Source organism: Oryctolagus cuniculus, chromosome 8 (assembly GCF_964237555.1).
Source record: "Oryctolagus cuniculus chromosome 8, mOryCun1.1, whole genome shotgun sequence".
In the NCBI taxonomy this organism is placed as follows: Eukaryota; Metazoa; Chordata; class Mammalia; order Lagomorpha; family Leporidae; genus Oryctolagus; species Oryctolagus cuniculus.
In genome coordinates, this window is record NC_091439.1 from 8,343,324 (window position 1) to 8,367,639 (window position 24,316).

The window sequence follows — 24,316 nt, forward strand, 5'->3', positions numbered from 1 at the left end:
GTACAAGGTAGACATGCACAAGCACATGCACAAACATGCAATTGTCATGTATGCAAAGGCAGTCACAGATGACTAAGATACAAACTAGACAGTGTGAGATCCTTATAAGAAAACAACTTGTGACTGATACCAAAGAGTACTTCAGTTCCATTAAGAAGCTCTGGTGGCTGGAGATAATCACTAGATCAAAGTTGATATATTTAAGATCCTGTGATAGTACTACAAACTCCCCCTCATAACAGAAAGTGAGCTAAAGGTTCTAATATCTGGGCCAACCTGGAAAAGGACGCCTGGAATTCAGGGCTGATATCAACTCTTAATATTTTTATTAGAAAATCAATATTTGGTCTCCTTTTTTTCTTTTCTGGGAAAAAGACATTCTTCTTTAAGGGTTCTTCTGCTTGTTCCTATCTCAATTCTGCCGTACATTAGAGACCGTTCTACTTCCCAGACCACAGGGTAGGGGAAGAGCACATTCACACTTCTGTGTATCCACAGGCACTAGAAGCTGGGACACAGCATGGGAAAGGGAACTGGTCTACCACAGGAAAGAATAAAGTCAAAATCTACAGAAGACATGGTATATAAGATCCTAAGTGTTCCAGGAAATCATATTCCAGAACTGGATCCAGTCTATGTACATCAAAGCTGCCCAAGGAGGAAGGAAGCAAGAGAATATCATTATATTCTTAGAAATGTATCTACAAGGTCAGCGCCGCGGCTCACTAGGCTAATCCTCCGCCTTGTGGCGCCGGCACACCGGGTTCTAGTCCCGGTTGGGGCGCTGGATTCTGTCCTGATTGCCCCTCTTCCAGTCCAGCTCTCTGCTGTGGCCCGTGAAAACAGTGGAGGATGGCCCAAGTCCTTGGGCCCTGCACCTGCATGGGAGACCAGGAGAAGCACCTGGCTCCTGGCTTCAGAGCAGCACAGCGTGCCAGCCGCAGCACGCCGGCCATGGTGGCCACTTGGGGCTGAACCAACGGAAAAAGGAAAACCTTTCTCTCTGTCTCTGTCTCTCTCTCTCTCTCACTGTCTAACTCTGCCTGTCCAAAAAAAAAAAAAAAAAAAAAAAAAAAAAAAAAATCTACAAACTATACTGAATCTGTTAAAAACTGATTAAAATTTTTTTAAAAAAGCTCTCTAGTCCCCTCTATTCTAACACTCCCCTGATTTGTGTGGGAGGGCAAGTGTTAGGCCTAGTAATGAGCTCACCCACTTGCCCCATCAGACAGTCTGACTTCAATGCCCAACTCCTGTTCCTGAATCCAGCTTCTAGCTAATGTAAACTCTTGGAGGCAGAAGCCATGGCTTGGATAACTGGGTTCCTGCCACCCACACAGTAGCCCTGGATGGTGTTGCCAGCTCCTGGCTCCAGCCCTGGCCATTGCATTTGGGGAGTGAATCAGTGGATGGGAGATACTTCTGTCTACCTATCTGTCTATATCACACCCTCTTGCCAAAAATAAATAAGTAAATTTTTAAAAATCAACAGAATTCTCTGAGCTAATACAGTCATCATCCATTCATTCATCTTTAAGCATAGATATCAATCTTTGGTCATGAAAAGCTCTAACAAATAGAAGCAATGTTTCAAAAACCATACACATCAAAAGACTAATGTTTATTTTGAAATTTTTGCTTGAATATATTTTGATACAGAATGACATTTTGTTACACACAATATCTGAAGTGGCTAGCTGACTTTACAAGCTTATAAAATATGAGCAATGAAGTGATGATCACCTTAAGAGGTTACATTAAGGTAAATATCTGGAAAGTTGAATTTTAATAGAAAAATATCCTATATACAAGGCTACAATTTAACTGAATTCAGCATCATGTTAATCTTTAGTCTTATATAAGGCATAATCACACAAGGTAATAAAATCAATTCCAAAATTGAGTCAGGACACTGATGCCAAACTTTGTTATAAATATAGTAAAATTATATACTCACAATAATTAACGTAAAATAAAATCATAGACTGAAAAATCAATCGTCCTTGTAGATTCTGCAGGTGAATTTAATCTGACTCATCACTGCTGAAGTAAGAGCTGTCACAGTATTCAGCCGTATAAAGGAATTTGTGAATGATTGGGTTCATCTTTGGTATCCAGTGCCGAGGAATCAGATATGTTGAAAGATTAAATAAATCTACAAATACCTTGTACCTGTCACTGGAAAAACACATATATATGGAAATGTGTTAATATCTTTAATATTTCCTATCCAAAAATTTTATTTCTCAGATGTTTTCCTTAAATAATTAGTATTTTATATTACATGTTATGTATCTAAGTATACATATCAGATAAATGTTGCATGAGGATTTAATAGTATTAGTATTATGATTGGTTCTTATTTTATATCAAAAGGTCATGCCCATGAAGCAGTATCATGTGTTTGATTGATCTAGTAAAGGGCAGCCCATGTTAAAAACACAGAGTCTTATTGCTATAGTATCTTCATAAAGACAGAGATGTGTTATCATTGCCTACTTTTTAAGGATGGTGAGCAAAGTAACAAACTCAGTGCATAAGGAGTTCTTAATTATTTATTGGAAAATATTTCCCAGCTGCAAAGTAGTGGCTAAGTAACAGCCATGAAGTAATTAATCAATTGAAATGCCACCTTACATTCATAGCCAATGTCTGTTAAGAGTGGCTTTAGCATTAAAATTGTGGTTTTGCCTGTTAGTTAACTATGGTATGAAGAAGAACATTGACAGAGAGGACAGCTCCCCCTCCTACCTCACGGTGGAGCGCAGGTACTGATAGCCAGAGGAGCCTCCCGTGCCAGCCTTGCTGCCCAGCATCCTGTGCACCATGCACACGTGGTTATCTAGGCAAACACACACGTTTACTCCTCAAGGCTTTGCTGCCATTAGTTTCCATAATGTTCCAAAGGGGCTGGTAATGATTATTGCTTCTGAGAAAAGACTGACAACTTATCGCTTGGCGGTCCATGCGTGAGAGCCAGGGAGACTGTTAGGTTGCCTGGCACCCTGTGCGCTTGAGTCTGCATGCATTTTACTGCACCATTTAGCAGTGTGCTCAGCACCAGGGGAAAGAGCCGACTCAGGACTTCTATGAATTTTTGCCAATTTGTCTTTAGGAGCCCTTCCCTCCACTATCAAAAATAGTAGTAACTAATGAAATTATATTTTAAAACTGCATTGGCATAAAAATGAATACGTGACTATTATATATTCAAGCATTTTCTTTGAATATTTATTTTTTCCTTCTGATTATAAAACTAAAACATTTTCCTAGAGTTTATTGGGGTAAAGAAGCAGGATAGAAGGAGAAGGAACATGGGGTGGGGGAGGACTTACACCTCCATTTGGTCATGAGTGTGTCTATATCCATGAGAAAAGTCAGCAACTGGAAAGGGACCTGGAATCTAGGTTCTTCCCTAAAGGGAAGCAGGACAACAATAAGAAATCTGTTCAGGCAAATCCAGGGTGTTAGTAAGAACATCAGTTTATAATCAATTGACCCTGGCATCAAATGTCACCTTTGCCATTCAGGAGCTACGGCAGTTTTAAATGACTCTCTTAGTCTCTCTTCATCTCAACATGGAAATAATGCTACTCATCTTGCAGTGTTTGAAGTCTAGAAAATTCCATATAATAGACATGAACGAACAAGACAGAGTTATGCCTAAGGTAGGTTCTTATTAAAAGGAAGACATATACACCAACACAAGTCAATCACTTTGAGATAAAGGTATTAAAACACAAAGAGTACTTTTTATTTCCTCTAATATACAAGAGTACTTTGAAATATCCATGGAAAAATGAAATTTAAAGATAAGTTGTCTACTTGACTTTGGTACAAAAAATTTAGAAATCCATGAAAAATGTTTTCATAATAGGCATTTTTCCATGAATATTTTAACAATCCGTTGAATACATGCATTTCAAAACTTGTTTGCACCAAAATAAATTTATCCTCTAATTCCATTTTATGTAAACTTTCTGAAGTCTGCTAACATGTCTTCTTTTTTTATTAAATCCAACTTTCTGAGTACGTTTTATACAAGGATGCATACGCTCGAGTAACTTACACGCATTCTGAGTTTAGGAAAACAGTTCAAAAATTATGCTGATGTTGACATACGTTTTTTACTTAAAAGTCCAAAACTAAAAGTATAATTGCCTAACTTTTCTCCAAAAGTCCAATTACAGTGTTAAATGATGATTGCAATTTATAAACTTTATTCTTTATAAAATACCTATATCACATCCCCTCCTCAATTGTAACTCCCTCCTCTCTTCTGACTTGTTCTTACCTGTAAAAATGTATCATCAGTGCTCCCTGAAGTGCTCTGTATGACAACCGCCTTTCACCTGCAAGATACATAGCATATTTTAATGTCACATGTATTTAGGGGAGTCATACTAAAGTGGCATCAGAACTTTAAATAATTAACAGTTTATATTTTTAGAAAGCCATGCAAGTTTGGGTTGAAATTTTTTATCCTTTAATTTAAATTTAGAAACCTATCATCTAAGATATTATTTTAAGAATGAATTTTAAAAGGCAAACCAAAAAAAAACCTGTAAATTATCTCATGTTAAGAATAGCTGATTTTGAAAAAAAATTAAATTTCAATGATGAAATATATTTCCAAGGAAAATAGTATGATCATTTACTTTTCAAAAGGTTAAATGTGATCCATTCCAAACTTCATTTGAAAGTAGTCTTCCCTAATTCACTGAAAACCACTATATTAAAGTTTAAGGAAGATCATGATTACATAAAATAGTTTCTGTTCTCTAAGTCTTTGCTCCTAGCTTCAAGAAATCAAGATCTGCCATTCTTGACAGGTGTTTTCTAGAAAACTCAGGTTAAGAGCCTTTAAGTTCATAGTATTTAATACTAATTTCATGTACTGCTGTATCCTGCACTTGTATTATAAAAATTTATTTTTACTTGTAGTCTACCTATTTCCAAAAATATTGCATCACACTTTACAATAAAACTTCTAAATCACAATTAGTACAGCAGTTTCTCGCAGGTAAAAGACTCCAGTTCAGAGGTGACGGGAGTGATCCGCCTGCTCAGTTCCTCTGGAAACGATTATACGAAAGGTCTACATGTGTGTTTCCTGGTCTGCCTGAGAAGCATTTCCTCTGCAAAGCTGTCCTCAAAGCTCAGTAGCTATTTCCTCCTTCACTGACCTCCCCCACAGTATTTGCAACAGCTTGTCTTCATTCCTGTCCCTGTTGGCCTGTGAGCTACCTGAAAAGTCATCTGTAATTTATCTTGGTATCCCTCTGGTCTGCCATACTATGGGAGTTTCTGCTGTATCTTTTTGTTGTTGTTGTTGTTGTTGTTGTTGTTTGACAGGCAGAGTAGACAGTGAGAGAGAGACAGAGAGAAAGGTCTTCCTTTTGCATTTGCCGTTGGTTCACCCTCCAATGGCCGCCGCGGCCGGCGCACCCCGCTGATCCAATGGCAGGAGCCAGGTACTTATCCTGGTCTCCCATGGGGTGCAGGGCCCAAGCACTTGGGCCATCCTCCACTGCACTCCCGGGCCACAGCAGAGAGCTGGCCTGGAAGAGGGGCAACCGGGACAGAATCCGGCGCCCCGACTGGAACTAGAACCCAGGGTGCCGGCGCCGCTAGGCAGATGATTAGCCTAGTGAGCCGTGGCGCCGGCCTCTGCTATATCTTTAAAATCAACTGGACGTGGAAATCTGGTAAGACAGGATTATCAGGGATAACACGTACACCTTCTATCAGAAACATGAATATCAATTTTCATTCCGCTTCTTCTGAGTCAAGCTTGGTAGTCCTATGAAACTGTATTTTGTAAATACACACACACTCATACACTCCAGGGAAAGGATCTGGGAATAAAATATTTACCTTTACTAAGGAGATGCTCATGGCGTTTCTCATCGAATAAGGACAGTAACACCTCTTTTTGTTTCTGAAATTCAGCCATCTGGTCGTCTTTTTCCTCCGACTCTTCCATAGCCTTAGAAAAACACCACATTAGTATTCCCACAAGAGAGAACAGATTTCTCTATTGTAGAAAGCTTGGCTCCTGAGAAATACTCTCAGGTTGCAGACACATTGTCCTTGGAGTATGTTCTATATTGTCAAATATTTTACTTTGGAAAATATGTTCTGAGAAGTGTTTTCCACACATGTACTTAGACTTATCCTTTTGTTAACTTTAAATTATTAATTAATTCCAAATATTCTCTTCATAAATATCATAGGATGTGGTCCAAGGTGAATAAAATTGGAAATAACTATGAGTGATCAATGATGATCTAAGTTTAAATGGCGATTATTTTACCTATGAGCACAGTAATTCTACTTAGGAAAGTTAAGAGGTCCTAGTCAGAATAACTCCTAAATCCATTGAAAACAAAATTTAATATTGTATTCCATAAATAAAATATGTATTTATCACCTTATTTTTATTCATTTGATATCTACAGGTGAGTTTAAGGGAAATCTTACTTTTCTGCCTACAACCCATGCTCTACCTGGAACTCAGTTAAAACTGAGGTGAATTAAACCTGACCTTGCACAGGTTGTTGTCTGATGGGGATAAGACACTGCACAGGTGATCACCCAAGCTTTAAGTTGCAACCATGCCCAGGGCTATAGAGGAGCAATGTTAGTGTTATTATAACTTAGAGTAACAAGTAATAAGGAGATGGATAAGGAAAGACCTTCCTAAAGAAGTTTTCCTAGAGCCAGAAAAATGGGAACAAGCTCAGCATTGAAGGGACTGATTATACTGGTACTATTTCAGGGCATCAAACAGACCGTTGGCTATGACTCACACTTATTTTATTTCCAGTGTGCCCCACACTTCAGCCCATGGAGCTGGGACCCCTCCCCTCCACGTGCACCTGGGGTTTGTGCATGTTTCTTCCTGGGTGGAATCAGAGGGTGATTTCCCTTTTGTGTACATATGCTTAATAAATATTATTTTAAAAACAAGAAAAAAAGAACATTTGTTTCGCAAAGAAACTTAACACACACACACACACACACACACACATACACAAATCAGTAAATTGAAAGAACTAAACCCTGCTAATAAGAGACGTTCAGCATGGTTGGACCATGTGAATTCAGAAGGCCTTATAGGTCACATGAGGGATAGTCATTTTTATCCTGAGACAATGGCTTTGAGTAAAAGGGATAACGTGATGATATTTGCAGTTTAGAAAACTTACTCCAATGGCAGTGTGGGGAATTAACCAGAATGGAGCCAAACTGAGGAAGATGGAGGAACAGTTGAGAGCCTACTGCTTCAGTCCAAGTGGAAATTTATGGCACTTTGCACCTCAGTGCTGGTGGCGATTTAAAAGGAAATATTTCAGAGCCAGTCAGGATTGGGAAATTCCTCTCAAAGAACTGACTGAGGAAGAGAGCGGTACCAAGGATGACTGATAAGTGTCTGACTAAACTAGATGGTTTTGTCAGACTAGATGGTTTATAGGAGAAAAATGTATTTTAACTCAGAGAAGACCAGGTGGCACAAAAATAGATGGAAGGAGGAGCTTCCCAAGCTTGGTTTTGGTGGTGTTTTTTAGAGAATCAGGAAGATGCATTAAGTAGATTTTGACATACATGATCTGAGGGTTGGATGTTGACCTAGCTCAAGAAACCAGTGCGATGCCTGCATCCCATACTAGAGTGTCTGGGTTCGATACCTGCCTCTGACTGCTGACTCCAGCTTCCTGTTAATACAGATCCCAAAAGGCAAAAGTGATGGCTTAGGGCTCCTACCACCCACATGGGAGTCCTGGATTGAGTTCCCAGCTCATGCCTTCAGTCAGCCAAGCCCAGCATTTAGAACGTAAGCCAGAACAACAGAGCAGCACATTTTCCTTTCTTTCTCTCTCTCTCTCTCTCTTTCCCCTCATTTAAGTAAATAAATAAATTTTTAGATATATGTGATCTACAATCTAAAGCAATCTCTAAGCTAGAGATAAATTGCTGGAAATGACTGATAAATAAGTAGATATTGGAACAATAGATATAAATGAGGTTGTTTAATGAAAACTATGGAAATAGGAAAGGATCTAAGTCAGTCTACAAAGGATCTGAGACATTGCACAAATAATTGCATTTATTGATCTTGGAGAGAAATATGAGTAGTTAAAGGAGTTAGAGAAATAAGAACGAGAGCACTAGGTGCAGACACAATGTATGTAATGTACCAAATCCAGGGGGAAAGAACATTCAAGAAAGTGGTAGTTAATTTTGAATGCTGCTAGAAGGTCAGGTAAAATTAAGATTAAAGATAATGTTTGAATTTATGTACATGGAGGCTAGTGATTAATTTAATGCTGATCATACTCTTATTTTCTATTGTACCAATGATAAAAGTGAGGCAAGAGAGATTAAGTAAGATGTTTACTATCACACAGTTCCCAGTGGAGATGGAATTTTGAACCCATGCAATGCAACTTCAAAGTCCATGCTTTAACCTGACGCAGCCTCTCAAGATAAAGGATTTTAGCAACTCTTTCAAGAAATTTGGTCATGAGGGTCTTGCAACTCAAGTAAATGAGCAATCAGCAGTGTTTTTTAAGCAGGAGAAAACTGCCATGGTCTGAAAGCTGATAAATGGACCCAGGAAATACAGGAGTGAAAGGGAAGAACTCTAGCTACCTTTGATTACCTCGTCCTCTGTGTACCTAGTTCTATCTGGAACTGATCATAAAAGAGGCTTCCTATAGAAATGGAAACATTTTGTATCATCACATTTCTTTGTATCATAGCTGTTGATCACAAAAATCTTGCCTGCCATGAACATCTAAATTTTGTGTAATTTTAATTGCACACAGGCAAAACTCAATCAACCACAAAATGTATTCCAAGAAGGATTTTTATGAAATAAAAAGAACATAAGAAAATGAAAGGGTAAGAGAACAGCAAGAAATTACTACAATAAAATTCATAATACTCCTTCTTTAGTAACTTTTTATAAGCTCATGTCATTATAAATACCTGAATCTTTATGAATTCTTCTTCCAGGCCTTGAACAATATTTTTTTCAAGCTTTCCCCAGAAATTAAATCCATGTGGCTCTAGACCTGGTGTTCTTTCCAGCCATGCCTTAAATAAATATTATTTTTAAATGAATATGTGAAAATTTAAAACATATAATATATTGTCAAAAATACATACTAGAAATAATAAATCATCAGTTTTGAGAAGTATGCATCACCATTCTATTTGTATTTTTTCCTTCTCTTCAATGTCTTCATTTATGAAACAGCAACTGATATATTTCATTTTCTTGATCTTTGTAACAACCATCATTAAGGCTTGCTCTTTGTTTCTTAAGAAATACATGATTACAGAAATCTTAATTTGCTTCTAAAAATCACTTAACTTATTGAAACATTATTTTAATATTGCCTTCTGATTTGTTCTCAAAATACTTTATGTGTTAACAGCTGAAGGAATGTAAAAAATATGTTTTCTAAATTCAGAGGCATGATATACTTAGCAACTTTATAATTAAACAATGATGCAATTTGTTCTAAGATCACCCGAGACTTTGTAATCTAAAGGTAAAGCTAAGAAGAATATAATTCGCAGGGATAAAAGTTTAATATGAAAAGAAAAAGGCTTTCTGAAGATATCAAGATAATACAATTTTATCTAATAATTTGCTTAAGAATAATCATTAATACTTTTGCAAGAATGTGGGCCCCTAGGACATTAGCATATGAAAAGGAAACTTCTGAAGAGCATATTCTTAGTAATTTAGTTTAAGAAAAATACTCAAGTGAAATTTTTCAGTCACATTTACATTTTAAAGAAGCAAAGCTTATTGAATGGTTAATCATACTCATTCAAAATATAAACTAAATTAATATTGTTTAACAGGGACTCCTAGAAGAATAGAATTTTTAAAATGAGATTATCCAGTTATTTAATATTAATTTAAAATTTATTATGTAAAGATTTGTGAAGGTTTCAAGAGGGTTCATTATATTTTAACAAGTTGAATTTATAGATTTGAGCATTTTTAATTAAATTATTTCTGTATTCTTTTTTTTAAAAGATTTATTTATTTATTTGAGAGTTAGAGTTATAGACAGAGAGGGAGAGACTAAGAGAAAGGTCTTCCATCTTCTGGTTCACTCCCCAGATGGCCACAACAGCTGGAGCTGAGCAGCTCTGAAACCAGGAGCCAGGAGCTTCTTCCAGGTCTCCCACATGGGGTCAGGGGCCCAAGGACTTGGGCCATCTTCCACTGCTTTCCCAGGCCATAGCAGAGAGCTGGATCGGAAGAGGAGCAACCAGGACTAGAACTGGTGCCCATTTGGGAATCCAGTGCCTCAGGCAGAGGCTTAGCCTATTACACCACAGCGCCAGCCCCTCTTTCTGTATTTGTGATGAATATAAACCATCTCTGATATAAGTCTTAAATTCTGGAAGGATAGTATCATTATATTCTTAGAATTGTGTCTCTGAACTACATGGAATGTGTTCTATTTATATTAATATCATATTAACATTAGTGCTGAAGAAAATTGTGTTGTAATAATTATCATGCATTTGGTATGACTCTGAGAATCTAATGTATTAATAAATTTCTTTTAAAAATAAAAAATAAGTTTTTTAAAACAATAAAATAAAATGCTGGGGCCAGCGTTGTGGCCCAGTGTTAAGGTTAAGCCACTGCCTGCAGCTCTGGCATCCCATGTGAACACTCCAATCCATCTCCCTGCCAATGTGGCTGGGAAAGCAGTGGGGAATGGCTAAAGTGCCTGGGTCCCCGCACCCACCCATGTCAGAGATCAGGAGCTCCTGACTGCGGGCTTCCAGCTGGTCCAGCCTCAGCTGCTGAAGCCATTTGGGAGTGAACTAGTGGATGGAAAATTTCTCTCTCCCACTTGCTCTCCCTCCCTCTTCTCTTTAACTTCGTCTTTCAGATAAATAAATAACTCTGTAAGAGTAAGTTAATATCTAGCAGAAGCTAAATTGAGGTATTGCACCAGACTTCAGAGATGGCATGTAAGCATGCACCTCCACTAGTTGCAGAAGCGTCTTCTCCTGCTCAGATTGAAGCAGCAGTGCATTGTCTTCTCCTTTGAAGTTGTCACGATAATGTCTCCTGTTGTAAGGGACTCTCATGCTCTGGAAAACACCTATCTTGTTCTCGAGGAGTCGAAATTGCAAACTCTGGAAGCCTGATGCTGGAGACAAATACTCCCTTTGCAAATCAATGGAGGAAAGAAGAGAAGAGAAAGAAAGCGTTTCGATTTGATTATAAATCACTCTAATGGTTTCTTCTATCAGTTCTACCTTCCTAGACATCACCAAGAACAGACAGCTGCAACTGCCTAGAGCTGGACCCATGGTTTGCCCTTTATTAAAATGAGGAAAATGAGCTATTTAAACATTATCACTTCTAACCATCAATTTGAAGTCAGAAACTTTGTAGACTTGTAAAATGATTATATATTCTAATATATATGATATGTATTTTAATATAAAGAATAGTATATATATTGTAGCTTATATATCATAAAATGTCCATGAGTGTACATTGGACTACTAGCATATACATATGTGTATATATAGACATATGGTTAGATACATGTAATTGTGTGTGTACATTTGTGTGTACAAAATATTTTCCTTAAAGACATGTGGATACTGGGAAATCATTCATTCCACATTGCTCAAAGATTCTTTATAAATATTACTGAATGCTTCCTACAAGTTGCATTCTTGGATATTATTATAAATCTTGCTACCTGGTATTATTATGAATGCCAATGAGATAATGTAAGTAAATGAATGGAATATGCCTAGCACAAAACGGGCAATCCAAACATGTAGTTACTACCATCCCCAAAACCAGATGCACTTTTGGCAAACATTGTATTTTTGAAAACTTAATTATTTTATTCATCATTTTCCTAAATTGCCTAAAATTCTTTATTGAGAAAAATAGGGCATACACTGATTAATTGAAATTAATAATCATACAGTTTTGTAGGTAAAAATGGCTGGCAAAATGTCTTTATAACTTTTCAAATGCTTTTGATGGGAGACCCCCAAGCCCTCATAGTGACAGTGCAGTAGGGCAGGTCCTTCACATGACACAACCCACACATCCTCCTCTTCCACCATCAGAATTAAAAGGTTAGCCCTCTGCATTTAGAAAAATTGCCACAGGCACTCACCTGAAGTCATTGAAGTCCAAGGCAGTCATTGTTTCCAGAACAGAAAACTGCTGGACCAGGAGTTTCAAGATCACAGCCACTCGCTGCATCCTGGTGACAACTTTAAGCATATTCCTTTCATCTCTGACCTAGAGTTCAGAAACAGAACACTGAGTAACCCATTCCAACTTCTGCAAAATACACAATAAACTGTAAATGACAACGCATAGATAGCTATTCATCTTGTATCTCTTTCAAGGAGGAACTTTGGAGCTGAAAATTTCCACAAATATGTTGAACTAATAATAATTCTCAACGTGTGCAAGGAATGTCAGCAAAACCAGAATCACTTTTCTATCTTGAAAATAGAAAATTAAGTGGAGGGGCTGGCACTGTGGCCTAGTGGGCTAAGCCTCCGCTTGTGTTGCTAGGAGCACTAGTTCATGTACCGTCTGCTCCACTTCCAACCCAGCTCTCTGCTGTTAGCCTGGGAAAGCAGTGGAAGGTGGCCATGTGCTTGGACCCCTGCACCCACATGGGAGACCTGGAAGAAACTCCTGGCTCCTGGCTTCAAATCAGCACAGCTCTGGCCATTGTGGCCATTTGGGGAGTGAACGAGTGGATGGAATAACTCTGACTCTCTCACTCTCTCTCTCTCACCCTCTCTGCCTTTCAAATAAATAAATCTTTAAAAAATAAAATAAAATAAATCTTAAAAAGAGAAAGAAAATTAAGTGGAAGCAAGGTAAAAGTACTTTCTGGAAAAACAACTGCCTCTGATGTCAAAACAAGTTTTCTCGTTTTGTTTCACTATAAACAAATATACCTTGGTCAAGGCAACATGGGGACTTCTGAGGATTAAGCAACACCTGGATAGATCTTCTCTTTCCTGAGGACAAAGCCATCATGGACTTAAACAGGAAATGTGTTCAACCACGTAGGAAGTGCTCTGAATGAGAGCACTTCAGAAAGTTCATGGAAAGATGGAATTAGAAATTTATTTTGGTGCAAAATCATTTGAAACCCAGGCATAGATTTTTCATGATATCCATTTTCCAGGAGCTTTTTCAAGACTCCTTGCCCCATGCACTCTTTGCCAACTATTCTTGGAGCAGGAGCTCAGGGTTGGAGGACCACGCTGGGACCAAGAAGTCTCAGGAAGAAATGCAGTGGGAGATGGGGAAGCAGAAGCGTGATTGAGCTCCCAGCACCAGCTGAAGGGCCCTCTCCTGCCCCCTCATTCCTTGTCCTTATCTTATTCTTTCCCATTTCCCTTTTCCTCATCTTTTTCCTCTTTTACTTTCTCTCCTCTTGCCTTCCCTTCCCTTTTCACTTTCTTCACTATTATTCTTGTCTTACCACAGCTGATAAACATTGGGAAACACAATGCTAGAACCTCTTAGTTAAAGGCTCTCTATTGGTTAGCTTGGTGATCAACCATCATTTGTAACACCTTTGCTTTGAGGGGGTTTGGGGAGAATTGAATTCTAAACAAAAGGCTTGAAACCAAAATTTGGAAGGAAACTTAAAGCAATGTCCAATTCTGTAGTAGCAATGGCACTGGTAAAATATGGCTGAACTCTTTGTCCAGAAAGTGTTTGTTTATTTTTTTATCAAGTAGTAATTTTACTATTTTATGTTACATTTTCCTCATTAATATTTCTGTATATTCTAAGAAATACCCAAAACCAGTATTGCAACATAACAACTTACATGACCATTCTGAAAAATCTCTCGAACAGAATCTAATTCCCAGAGGATTTGCTTAAACCAGAGTTCGTATGCTGGAATAAAAAAATCACTGTCAGTTAGAAAGATATGGGAGCCTCATTGATCACAATTATATATGGCAAACATTATTGAAAGAGAAATGAAAAGATAAATTTTAAATCATTAAATATAAACATAGTCCCATTTAAGCTAGAAATCAATATTAGTGTTAGAAAATTATAATACCCAAACTTTATCAAATGTTTCCATATGTGCAGCACAATGGTTATATGGTTTCTATTCCTTATTATTAGCAAACCTACTGTTAGGTCTTTTAGAAGTAGCTCATAATCCAGTTCTAACTTCTTGTTAGGAAGCCAGAGATATGTGGGGAAGTGGAAATGGTATTCAACTTTAATAATGACTCAAAAATTAATATTTACTGAACTATTTGAAAGATGCTGGGGTTTTAAAATCTTAAAAACATAAAGCCACATTTCTTAACATGTGCTGGTTTTTATTTTTGTTTCTTTTCTTAGTGTTGTTTTTTTTTTTATTCCATGAAGAACTTAGCAACTCATAGGCTTGGGATACACAGCAATGTGGCCACATGTTTGTGGCAGAATAATAAAGGCAAAGTTCACCTTATCCTCACAGCTAAGTCCCGGGGGCAGCTTTCTTGGCACTGAGTCAGCATCACCAGTATATCTCCTTTTAGGATAACCATCTGAGTCCTCAGCTATTTGTTGAATCATAAATTCAGCCAAAATAATTTTACTCAAAGATTGTTATCCTATTAGCTTGTCTTTTCCATAAGGGTTAGTTTCTAAGCCCTTAGTCTCTAGACTTTGTCACATTCAACTATTTTTCCTCAATATTTAACCAAGTGTTAAAATAAACACTGGAGGGGCCGCAGTGCCAGCATCCCATAGGTGCCAGTTCTAGTCCCAGCTGCTCCTCTTTTGATTCAGCTCTCTGCTATGGCCTGGGAAAGCAGTAGAAGATGGCCCAAGCAGGTGGGCCCCTGCACCCACATGGGAGACCCAGAACAAGCTCCTGGTTCCTGGCGTCAGATCGGCTCAGCTCCAGCCATTGCAGCCATCTGGGGAGCAACCAGTGGATAGAAGACCTCTCTCTGTCTCCTCCTCTCGCTGTGACTCTACCTCTCAAATAAATAAAAATAAAAACTTTTAAAAAATAAATGAAAAAAATACTGGATGGTTGGTTTATGAATAAATGAATGTAGCCAGTGTAACAATTGAATAAAATGACAAACAACTGAAAATCTCTAGTGCATCCTTTTTGGTTGTATTGTATGGACAGAAGTTATATTTCTGACATATTTAATGGAATCTAATTATAATTTTTAATTTTGTTTTAGGAGTTTTTTAGACAGACAGAAAACCAGATCTGTGTTGATCAGTTTGTGTCTCTCTCTTGTCAGATTTAAGCTCGTGGGCTAGTCCCATGACTCACCGCTTATATGATGACTGAAGAATGAAAGGAAAGGGAGCCTATCAAATTATGACAGCTGCTGCTTGTTGCATGCTTATTAAGTGCTATCCCTTGGGCTCAGTACTTAATGCACTTTGTCTCCTATGCTCTTCCTAGGATCTCTGTGAGAGAGAAGATGTCCTAATTCTCCCAGCCTTACAGTTGTGAAAACAAAGATCCTGAGACCTAAGCAACTTGACCAAGGTCACGCTTCTTAGTCATGATAGAAACTGGGTTCCATGCTCTGCTCAAACTCCATGTTTGTGCCACTAAGCCATGACTCCTCTCCTATTGGCTTTGCATTGGCATAAGAGGCCCGTAAGATATATAAACACAACAGCAGGAGAAGTAACACTTAAGCCAGCTGTTCTCCATCCTTAATTGCTTTAATGGGAGGAGTCTGTTGGTTGAGCCAGTCAGTGAGCGCCCATTTGAGGAAAGAACAGAAGGAAGTGGGAGGGAAGGGAAACATGAGAAAACAAGCAGCCCTGACAGCAGGAGGTACTGGGCCCCGGATGAGACAGAGGACGGTGTTACAGCCCAGACAACCTTAAAGAAAATATTCTCGACATTTGGGAATGACATACCTCTTTGGGATACATATTCATGAAAATCTGCACACAATTTCAGAGTTTATGGTGCTTCTAAACTCTTAAAGCTTGGGCTCCTAGATTGAAATCCACTGCCCAGAGGTGAGAAATCTGAATAGACTACACATATATTTTAGAAAAGATTCACATTTTTGTTTAATAGCAGGTTTTTGTTTTTTGGGTTTTTTTGGTTTGTTTTTTTGACAGGCAGAGTTAGGACAGTGAGAGGGAGAGATGGAGAGAAAGGTCTTCCTTCCATTGGTTCATCCCCCAAATGGCCACCACTGCCGGCGCACTGCGTCAATCCGAAGCCAGGAGCCAGGTGCTTCGTCCTGGTCTCCGATGCGGGTGCAGGGCCCAAGCACTTGGGCCATCCTCCACTGCACTCCCTGGCCACAGCAGAGAGCTGGGCTGGAAGAAGAGCAACTGGGACAGAATCCGGCACCCCATCCAGGACTAGAACCTGGAGTACCAGTGTCGCAAGCAGAGGATTAGCCTAGTGAGCCGCGGCGCCAGCCTAACAGCAGGTTTTTATGTAAATACACATAAATTGAATAGTTTATTCCCTCAAAACAACTTTTCTTAATGTTCCAAGTGGAGAAATAGTAACATCTTAGCTTGTAAATTCTTTGTGAAATTCCAGGACTGAAAAGTCTCCTTTGAATTAGACAAAGCAGGAGTCCTACTTGACCCAACTAACAGTGAAACAACATAAAACCCTGTTAAAATCCCAACAATGTGTCTTATGAGAACATATCTAGGGGAAAATTGTCTCAAGCATTTCTAAAAAAAGACAATCCCTTGATCTTTCATCAGCTTATCGTTAAGAGATCTGATCTTCCCTCATTATTCTTGATTTATGCCTATGGAATTGTTAATGCTGAGTCATCATGCGATTTACTTACCTTGATGAGTGATAATAAAAAGGTGTTCATCATGGATTTTATTTCCTTTTATTTCACTTTGAAGTTCTTGTGCATTCAAAATTTTTTCCAACTTAAAGTGAAAAACAGAAAGATTTTGATATTTCAGAATGTGGTTTTTCACAACTTTAATAACAATTGAAAGACTATTGGAAATGGTTTCTTAGAGTCCCAAATTCACAACAAACAGATCTATTTTCCTTTAAATAATGAAATGAGTCTCATGAGACAGGAAGAGTTGAATTGATGATTTTTATTGGTATCCAAAAATGTCTGTTAGGATTTTATCATAACAAAAGCTATTACACTCAAAGGGAAGTGATATGCTTTCTATCTCATGCAATAAATATGATGAAAACTTGAAAACAGGTTAGTTGTGTATCTGCCATTCTTTTATTCACCTAAAGTCTGTTTTTAAAGATCTTTATCAGTGAAAGTATCAAGGCTTCTACTTTTCTTCTTTAAAGAGGTAGAAGACAAACAGGTTAAAACAGCCTAGAATGATCTCCAAATATCTCATTTGTTAACATGCTTCTTTTATTGACTAATGATCTCCAAAAACAAAAACAGAAAACAAACAAAAACCTCTCAGGGTGCCTTTAACACTTGTATTTTACTACAAGAGACTTTTAAAGATAATGTTTTGGAGACACACTTGCAGTTTTCTAGGCTAAGGTTTATTGACCCTGACATATTTATTTAAGTTATGTAATGCCTGCCAGCTATGTACACTGTGTCTTATCATTTATACCCCTATGCCCTGGTTCTCAATTCTCTACTTTCACTGTTCCTCTATTAAAGAGGCGAATTTTCACCTGTGAGGCTCTTGAATTGTTCTCACAGAAGTTTAAAAAGGATAAACTTGTATGAATAGGGACATACTCAGGTAAGGAAAATTGTTGATTACTGGCAGGGGGTATGGGGACATGGAAAAGTCATTTAGCAGAATTTGGTGCCTAACAGTGGAGGCCAAGCCCCGTGAGGACCCTGCCCCTTACCTGCAAGTAGCTCCCATAGATGAGTCCTCCTTTGCTCGCCCTGTTCACACCGGTCTGTGATTTGTCTTCGTCCCTGCTTTCTACAGATAAGTTTTTAAAAGCGTATCTGTTGTTTTAATAAATGAGGAGAAAAGAAAAATAGAGTTTGAGAAAGCATACAACTAATAATATGAGCAATTAAAATTCACTTGCTGTTAATTTCGCTTAGATTATTCAACAAGGGAATAAAGGTTTCTGTTCCCAATGATCTTTATATTCAGAAATTTAAATGCTTATATGTGGTGTTCCCAGTCACGTAAACCTACTTAGGAGAGAGGCAAATACTCACCCAAAGTTGTTTCCTAAATATGGGCACCCACTCATGGCGAGGAGGCTCTATCTGCGCACCAGAGTTTTGACTCTAGGTGGGAAGTACCTCTGACTTCTTGTTCTACAGCTGCCTTTTATTGACCCTGTTTACCCTGCACTAGCCAATCAGTTCTCTCCTTGTTCTCTTAGGTTTTCATTTCAGTTGGTTCAGAACTGAGTCTCTGTACATTTGCGAATCCTTGAATCATTTGACTTACCAAGCTCTGCTTTTTAAAAAAAAAAAAAAAAAAAGATTTGTGTGTTTATTTGAAAGGCAGAGTTACAGAGAGATCTTCCATCTGCTGGTTCACTTGCCAATTGGCCGCAATAGCCAAAACGGGCCAGGCCGAAGCCAGGAGCCAGGAGTCAGGAGCTTCATCCAGCTCTCCCATGTGGGTGCAGGGACCCAAGTACTTGGGCCATCCCACACTGCCTTCCCAGGTGAATTGCCAGGGAGCTGGAACAAAAGTGGTGCAGCCATGACTTGGACCCGGCCCATATGGAATGCTGGCAGTGCAGGCAGCAGATTAATCTGCATTTTCACAGAGCTGCCCTGCCTCGACCACCGAGTTCTGCTAGTATATCCAAAGTAATGAAAGTCAAATAAATCAATAGAGGTGAAGTTTTAAAAGTACCGTTCATTATTCAACTCCAAGAAAACACATGGCGTAGAATCAGGATATGTGAGATGACAAACTTGTAGAAAACCAATGTTCTCTCAGATTCAGATATTCCTACAACTTCTAAGGCAGAAACAAAACTGGATATGTCTAAGGAAAGAAATTCAGAGACCAGGTGCTTGCTCAAAGTGCTCTTTCGTCTCATCATTGGAAATATTCTGATCCAAATCCTATGTCATGAACAACAGGTGAGCTTCCAACACATTGCAGTGGAATTCAAGTGGGCATTACTTTGCTGTTCACCTGTGGCAAATCAATGACAGAGCAGTCATCCATCCACTTTGGGGTATAGTGTTGATAGAGAATTTTTAAATAATAACAATTTTAAATGTCAGCAATAAAACAGTCTTCCTTAAAATGATATTTTTTGCTTACAGGCTATACAATAGCTTTAAGGAGCTATTGGGTCAGGACAGAAGCTCCATTACCCTGTCGTTAATATACCTCTCCTACTCATTCATAAATACATGTAGAAACCGCATCACCCATTTATCTCACTCTCTAGAATCACGATGTTTGTTGAATTTATGAAAGAAATTAGAACCAAAAGGTTCATCTCAGATCTTGGCCATACTACTCATCTTCTGATATGAGAAAAATTGATTTAATGTCTGCACATATCAACTTCTTCTCCAAAATAAGGATAATAAAATGGATTGCAAATTTGAAGATTGTAATACCTTGAAAATAATTTTATTGCTATATCAAAAATGATGATGTTTAGTGAAGTTTTCCAGAAGTTTAAACAACATGAAAGTGCTATCATAACAGGGCCATCAAAAAAGGAGGTACCTTTCTCTGAAGGGTGGAGAGAACTTCCACTTTGACTATGACCCTGTCGGAATAAGATCGAAGTCGGCGAATTCAAAAGGCTTCCATAGCCTTGGCAACTCATGACTAAAGCCTAGGGAGATTACTGACGCCATAAGCAAGAGTGTCAAATTGTTAAGTCAACAACAGGAGTCACTGTGTACTTACTCCTCATGTGGGATCTGTCCTTATTGTGTTGTCCAATGTGAAGTAATGCTATAACTAGTACTGAAACAGTATTTTACACTTTGTGTTTCTGTGTGGGTGCAAACTGATGAAATCTTTACTGAATATATACTAAATCGATCTTCTGTATATAAAGATAATTGAAAATGAATCTTGATGTGAATGGAATGGGAGAGGGAGCGGGAGATGGGAGGGGTGCGAGTGGGAGGGAAGTTATAGGGGGGAAGCCATTGTAATCCATAAACTGTACTTTGGAAATTTATATTTACTAAATAAAAGTTAAATAATAATAATAATAATAATAAAAAGAAAGTGTTATCATAAAACCCAGGGAAAACTGTCAACAAGTAACATTTGCTCAGTAGTCATTACTTGGAGATAAACCCAAGGAAAACAGAAAAGAAACTCTTAAGACATTGGTTTTCAAGGAATGGGAGCTTTCACTGATAATCATGGGTTACTTACAGTACTGTTTCTTTTCTCTGTGTAGCTTTAGGATGACTGGCTTCCTAAGGGTGAAAAAACTCCCAGATGTGGCATAAAGAGAGGAAGGAGGCCGGCGCCGCGGCTCACTAGGCTAATCCTCCGCCTTGCGGCGCCACCGGCACACCGGGTTCTAGTCCTGGTCGGGGCGCCGGATTCTGTCCTGGTTGCCCCTCTTCCAGGCCAGCCCTCTGCTGTGGCCCGGGAGTGCAGTGGAGGATGGCCCAGGTGCTTGGACCCTGCACCCCATGGGAGACCAGGATAAGCACCTGGCTCCTGCCATCGTATCAGCGCGGTGCACAGGCCGCAGCGCGCCGGCGGCGGCCATTGGAGGGTGACCCAACGGCAAAGGAAGACCTTTCTCTCTGTCTCTCTCTCTCTCTCACTGTCCACTCTACCTGTCAAAAAATAAATAAAATAAAAAAATTTAAAAAAATTAAAAAAAAAGAGAGGAAGGAGCCTTGTAAACAGGGAAATGGCATGTCTCCCAGGAGGAACCCAGAGGATCTTTCTCACCCTAGGCTTCAGAATGTGGTATTTGTGAGAAACGCCTACAAATGAACTTTTTAATTTCATTTGTATTGAAAACCATGAATATTAGAAAAATAACTCCGTTGAGATTTCCAATATAAATTGTAGCAAACTCCTTCTATTTGCTATTGACAGTGTAATTTTTATTAAAACACTAATAAATTTCTAACACTCATTTTTCCCAAGTTCAATATGATGTATTACTATGTAAAATTTGTCAATAAATTTTACCTTTTAGGGGCTGGTGCTGTGGCGCAGCAGGTTAACGTCCTGGCCTGAAGCACCAGCATCCCATGTGGATGCCGGTTCGAGACCCAGCTGCTCCATTTTCTGTCCAGCTCTCTGCTGTGGCCTGGGAAAGCAATAGAAGATGGCCCAAGTCCTTGGGGCCCTGCATCCACGTGGGAGACACAGAGGAAGCTCCTGGCTCCTGGCTCCTGGCTTCGGATTGGCGCAGCCCCAGCTGTTGCAGTCAATTGGGGAGTGAACCATCGGTTGGAAGACCTCCCTCTCTCTCTCTCTCTCTTTCTCTCTCTCTGCCTCTCTCTCTCTGTGTAACTCTGACTTTCAAGTAAATAAATAAATCTTTAAAAAAATTATACCTTTTATACCTTCCAGTATATAATTTAATAGAATTTTTAAAATTAATATACTATTTTTATTTTTATTTTTATTTATTTTTTTTTTGACAGGCAGAGTGGACAGTGAGAGAGACAGAGAGAAAGGTCTTCCTTTGCCGTTGGTTCACCCTCCAATATACTATTTTTAAATGAGAAGTGGTTTCAAATAATTAATGTAGCATGATTTTATAAAAATAAAATTTACAATGCCATAGTGTTTTACATACTTTTTAAAGTACTAAGAAACACATTTATTATCAAGTACTGTAATGAATAGCTCAGTTCTGAAAAAATGATGTTTTGAGAGGAAAGGAACGGAAATTGTAAGCTATTGACGGATGAAGGGGCAGCAGGCTTCTGAGTCAAGAACTGCTGCTGTCCTGCTGGGTGTGGGTTTTTGGGGTTTTAAAGGAGGCTAGGAGGAAGCAGAAGGAGGTTGGGGTGGGGGAAGTCAAGCTGCATGTTGGCCTCCAGCCAGATGAGAAGGGCTGGTTGGAATCACAGTGGTTACCTGCTCGGTTACTCATGACAGAGTTCCTGGTTGGTCACTGCAGAGCTTTCTGCCCTGAGCCTGGAACCCTCCTGCCCAGACCTGGAGTTTCTCTACATGAAGCCCTTCAAGACAATCCCAGCCATCAAGGTGTTACATGACTACAACATTGTAGGCCCAGCTATTCCATTACCTGAATTCAGCATCTTAAGCTAAAGTAGAAAGACTACGAGACTGGGGCCTGATGGTAGCACTAAAGGCACTATTTAGGGGCTCAACTTCACTACATGAAGACAAGAAAATGATGTATAAGTTTAGGTACGATTGCTATAAAATGCAGTTAGAATCAGATGAAACTAATGTTTTATTGGTTAGAATAGTTGAATAGTGTGCGGGCCAGCCGCACCAGTCGAACGGAACCTAAAGGAGGGAGAGGGACTGAAAAGAGGGACAAGAGATCGCAGAGAATGGAGCCAAGACAACAAGGCAGATCAAGGCTCCTTCATTCCAACGTCTCAGTGGTATTTATACATAGCCAACACAAAGAAGCACAAAAGATAACAACATACATAAGCAACTTATCGGGGCCTCCAGTGGCCCAGATAATTTTAACAGAGCGTTCTTGGTTATCATCCTCCTTCAGGATGTCATCCTCCTTCAGGATGGGAGTATGTGACTTTCTTATCTCAAGAACTCCACAAGCCAAGACTGGCCTTGATTTGTCCAAAGGCTGCCTATAAATATCAGCAATTTTATTTGGTTCATCTCATCATTATTAAAGTCATACTAAATACTTAACACTAAAAACACTACAGACTCTAGTAAGTAAGGAAAGTTTGTAAACCACTCAGGTAAGTCTTTTATTTGAAAATGGGAAAGGCATATTCTGATGCTACTATGATAAACTTTTCTGTTTAGATAGCTAACAAAACTATGTAATTTATTACATGCAGAGAATCCATGATTTTGTATTTTGAAACAGATTGTGTAATTTCAGATCTCGTTCCCCCTTGGTTTGCACCTAAATCCTGGCAATAAGTTCAGAATATGGGAGCTATCTCCATGTGCCTCTACCTACTGGACTTTTCTTCATTCTCTTTCACATATCTCAAAAGCGTTGCTGCTGGATACTTTCCATGATATCCTCAGGAAGAGCGATTTCATCCTCCTCAGTGCTCAACAAACTTTGTTCTTCTTTAAGTTCTTTGTACTTACCTCACGTTCACATTTTTAGGTTTTATGCCTGACTTTCTCTCTGGCTTATATTTCTTCTGAGTTACCACTGTGTGTTACTTCTCTTTGAACTTTCTGCACCCAACATATTCAGGCAAATAAGAACACGAGTATTGCTCAACAAAATTGAATCTCGTCTTTCTATCCCCCTTGTTTCAATCTGTCAAAGGTGAATTCAAATGATTTGTTATCCCACAGAGAAAGTAGCATAATAATAAAAAAGAAGTAGCATATTAATAATGGCTCAGTTTGAGGGTGAGGGAAACAGAAATTTTATCTTTCAGCCGATGAAGAGGTAGCAGACATCTACATCTCAAGAACTACTGCCTTTCTGAATAATGGTGCTTTGGGGCTTTTAAGGAGGTTACACAGAGGATGAGCTGGTCTGCTGAAATAATGAAGGAGCCGTAAGCCTCTGGTGTAACTGTGATGACCAGGCCCTAAAACTCAGCACTAGATTGATGACAACACCTTCCTTCTCTATCGTGTCATGGTGATCCTTGAAGTCCACAGCTGGTGAGAGTAGACCTAGCCCGACCGGGTTGTCTTGCACTGGTTGTCTGAACAAGAAGTTGAGGCAAGGAACAAGGCAATGTGCACCTTAGGACATACGCAAGAGGGAGGCCAGCGGTCCAGCCCTGCAGTGTCAACAAGATGCTCTATGCGAGCTGCCTGCCCCACATCACCTGCTTGGAATCTCATCTCGAAGAACAGAGTAATTGTTCTTTGCATTGAATTCCCTTAATTCTGTTAGTCAAAATTGTATGTTTATGTTATTTTATACCTGGTTACAATAGTATGAGGGTAGTTCAAATTGTTCATGGAAAATTGAATTAAAAGATATTTATTTTGACGTAAATTTTTAAGTCCATGCTTATGATGGGTCTTTTGAAAGCTCATAAAAACATATATTATGAAAAGCTATGCATACATTTCAAAATTTTTATAACAAAATAAAACATACTTTAATCCACTTTTTTTTTTTTTTTTGACAGGTAGAGTGGACAGTGAGAGAGAGACAGAGAGAAAGGTCTTCCTTTTTCCGTT

The 24,316-nt window shown here is 38.8% G+C and overlaps 1 protein-coding gene across 1 annotated transcript; it reads right to left on the reverse strand.

The window, feature by feature from the left end:
• Positions 1-1,600: 1,600 nt before the first annotated feature.
• TDO2 (tryptophan 2,3-dioxygenase) lies at positions 1,601-18,369 on the reverse strand. The gene is made up of 12 exons (XM_002716875.5): positions 18,217-18,369; positions 17,889-17,994; positions 16,873-16,963; positions 13,887-13,957; positions 12,195-12,322; positions 11,029-11,215; positions 8,995-9,102; positions 5,878-5,989; positions 4,295-4,352; positions 3,336-3,415; positions 2,752-2,842; positions 1,601-2,178 (listed from the first exon to the last, which is right to left on the reverse strand). Exons 1-12 carry the CDS (start codon positions 18,249-18,251, stop codon positions 2,025-2,027), a joined length of 1,221 nt encoding a protein of 406 aa, XP_002716921.1. The 5' UTR covers positions 18,252-18,369; the 3' UTR covers positions 1,601-2,024.
• Between the last annotated feature and the right edge of the window lie 5,947 nt (positions 18,370-24,316).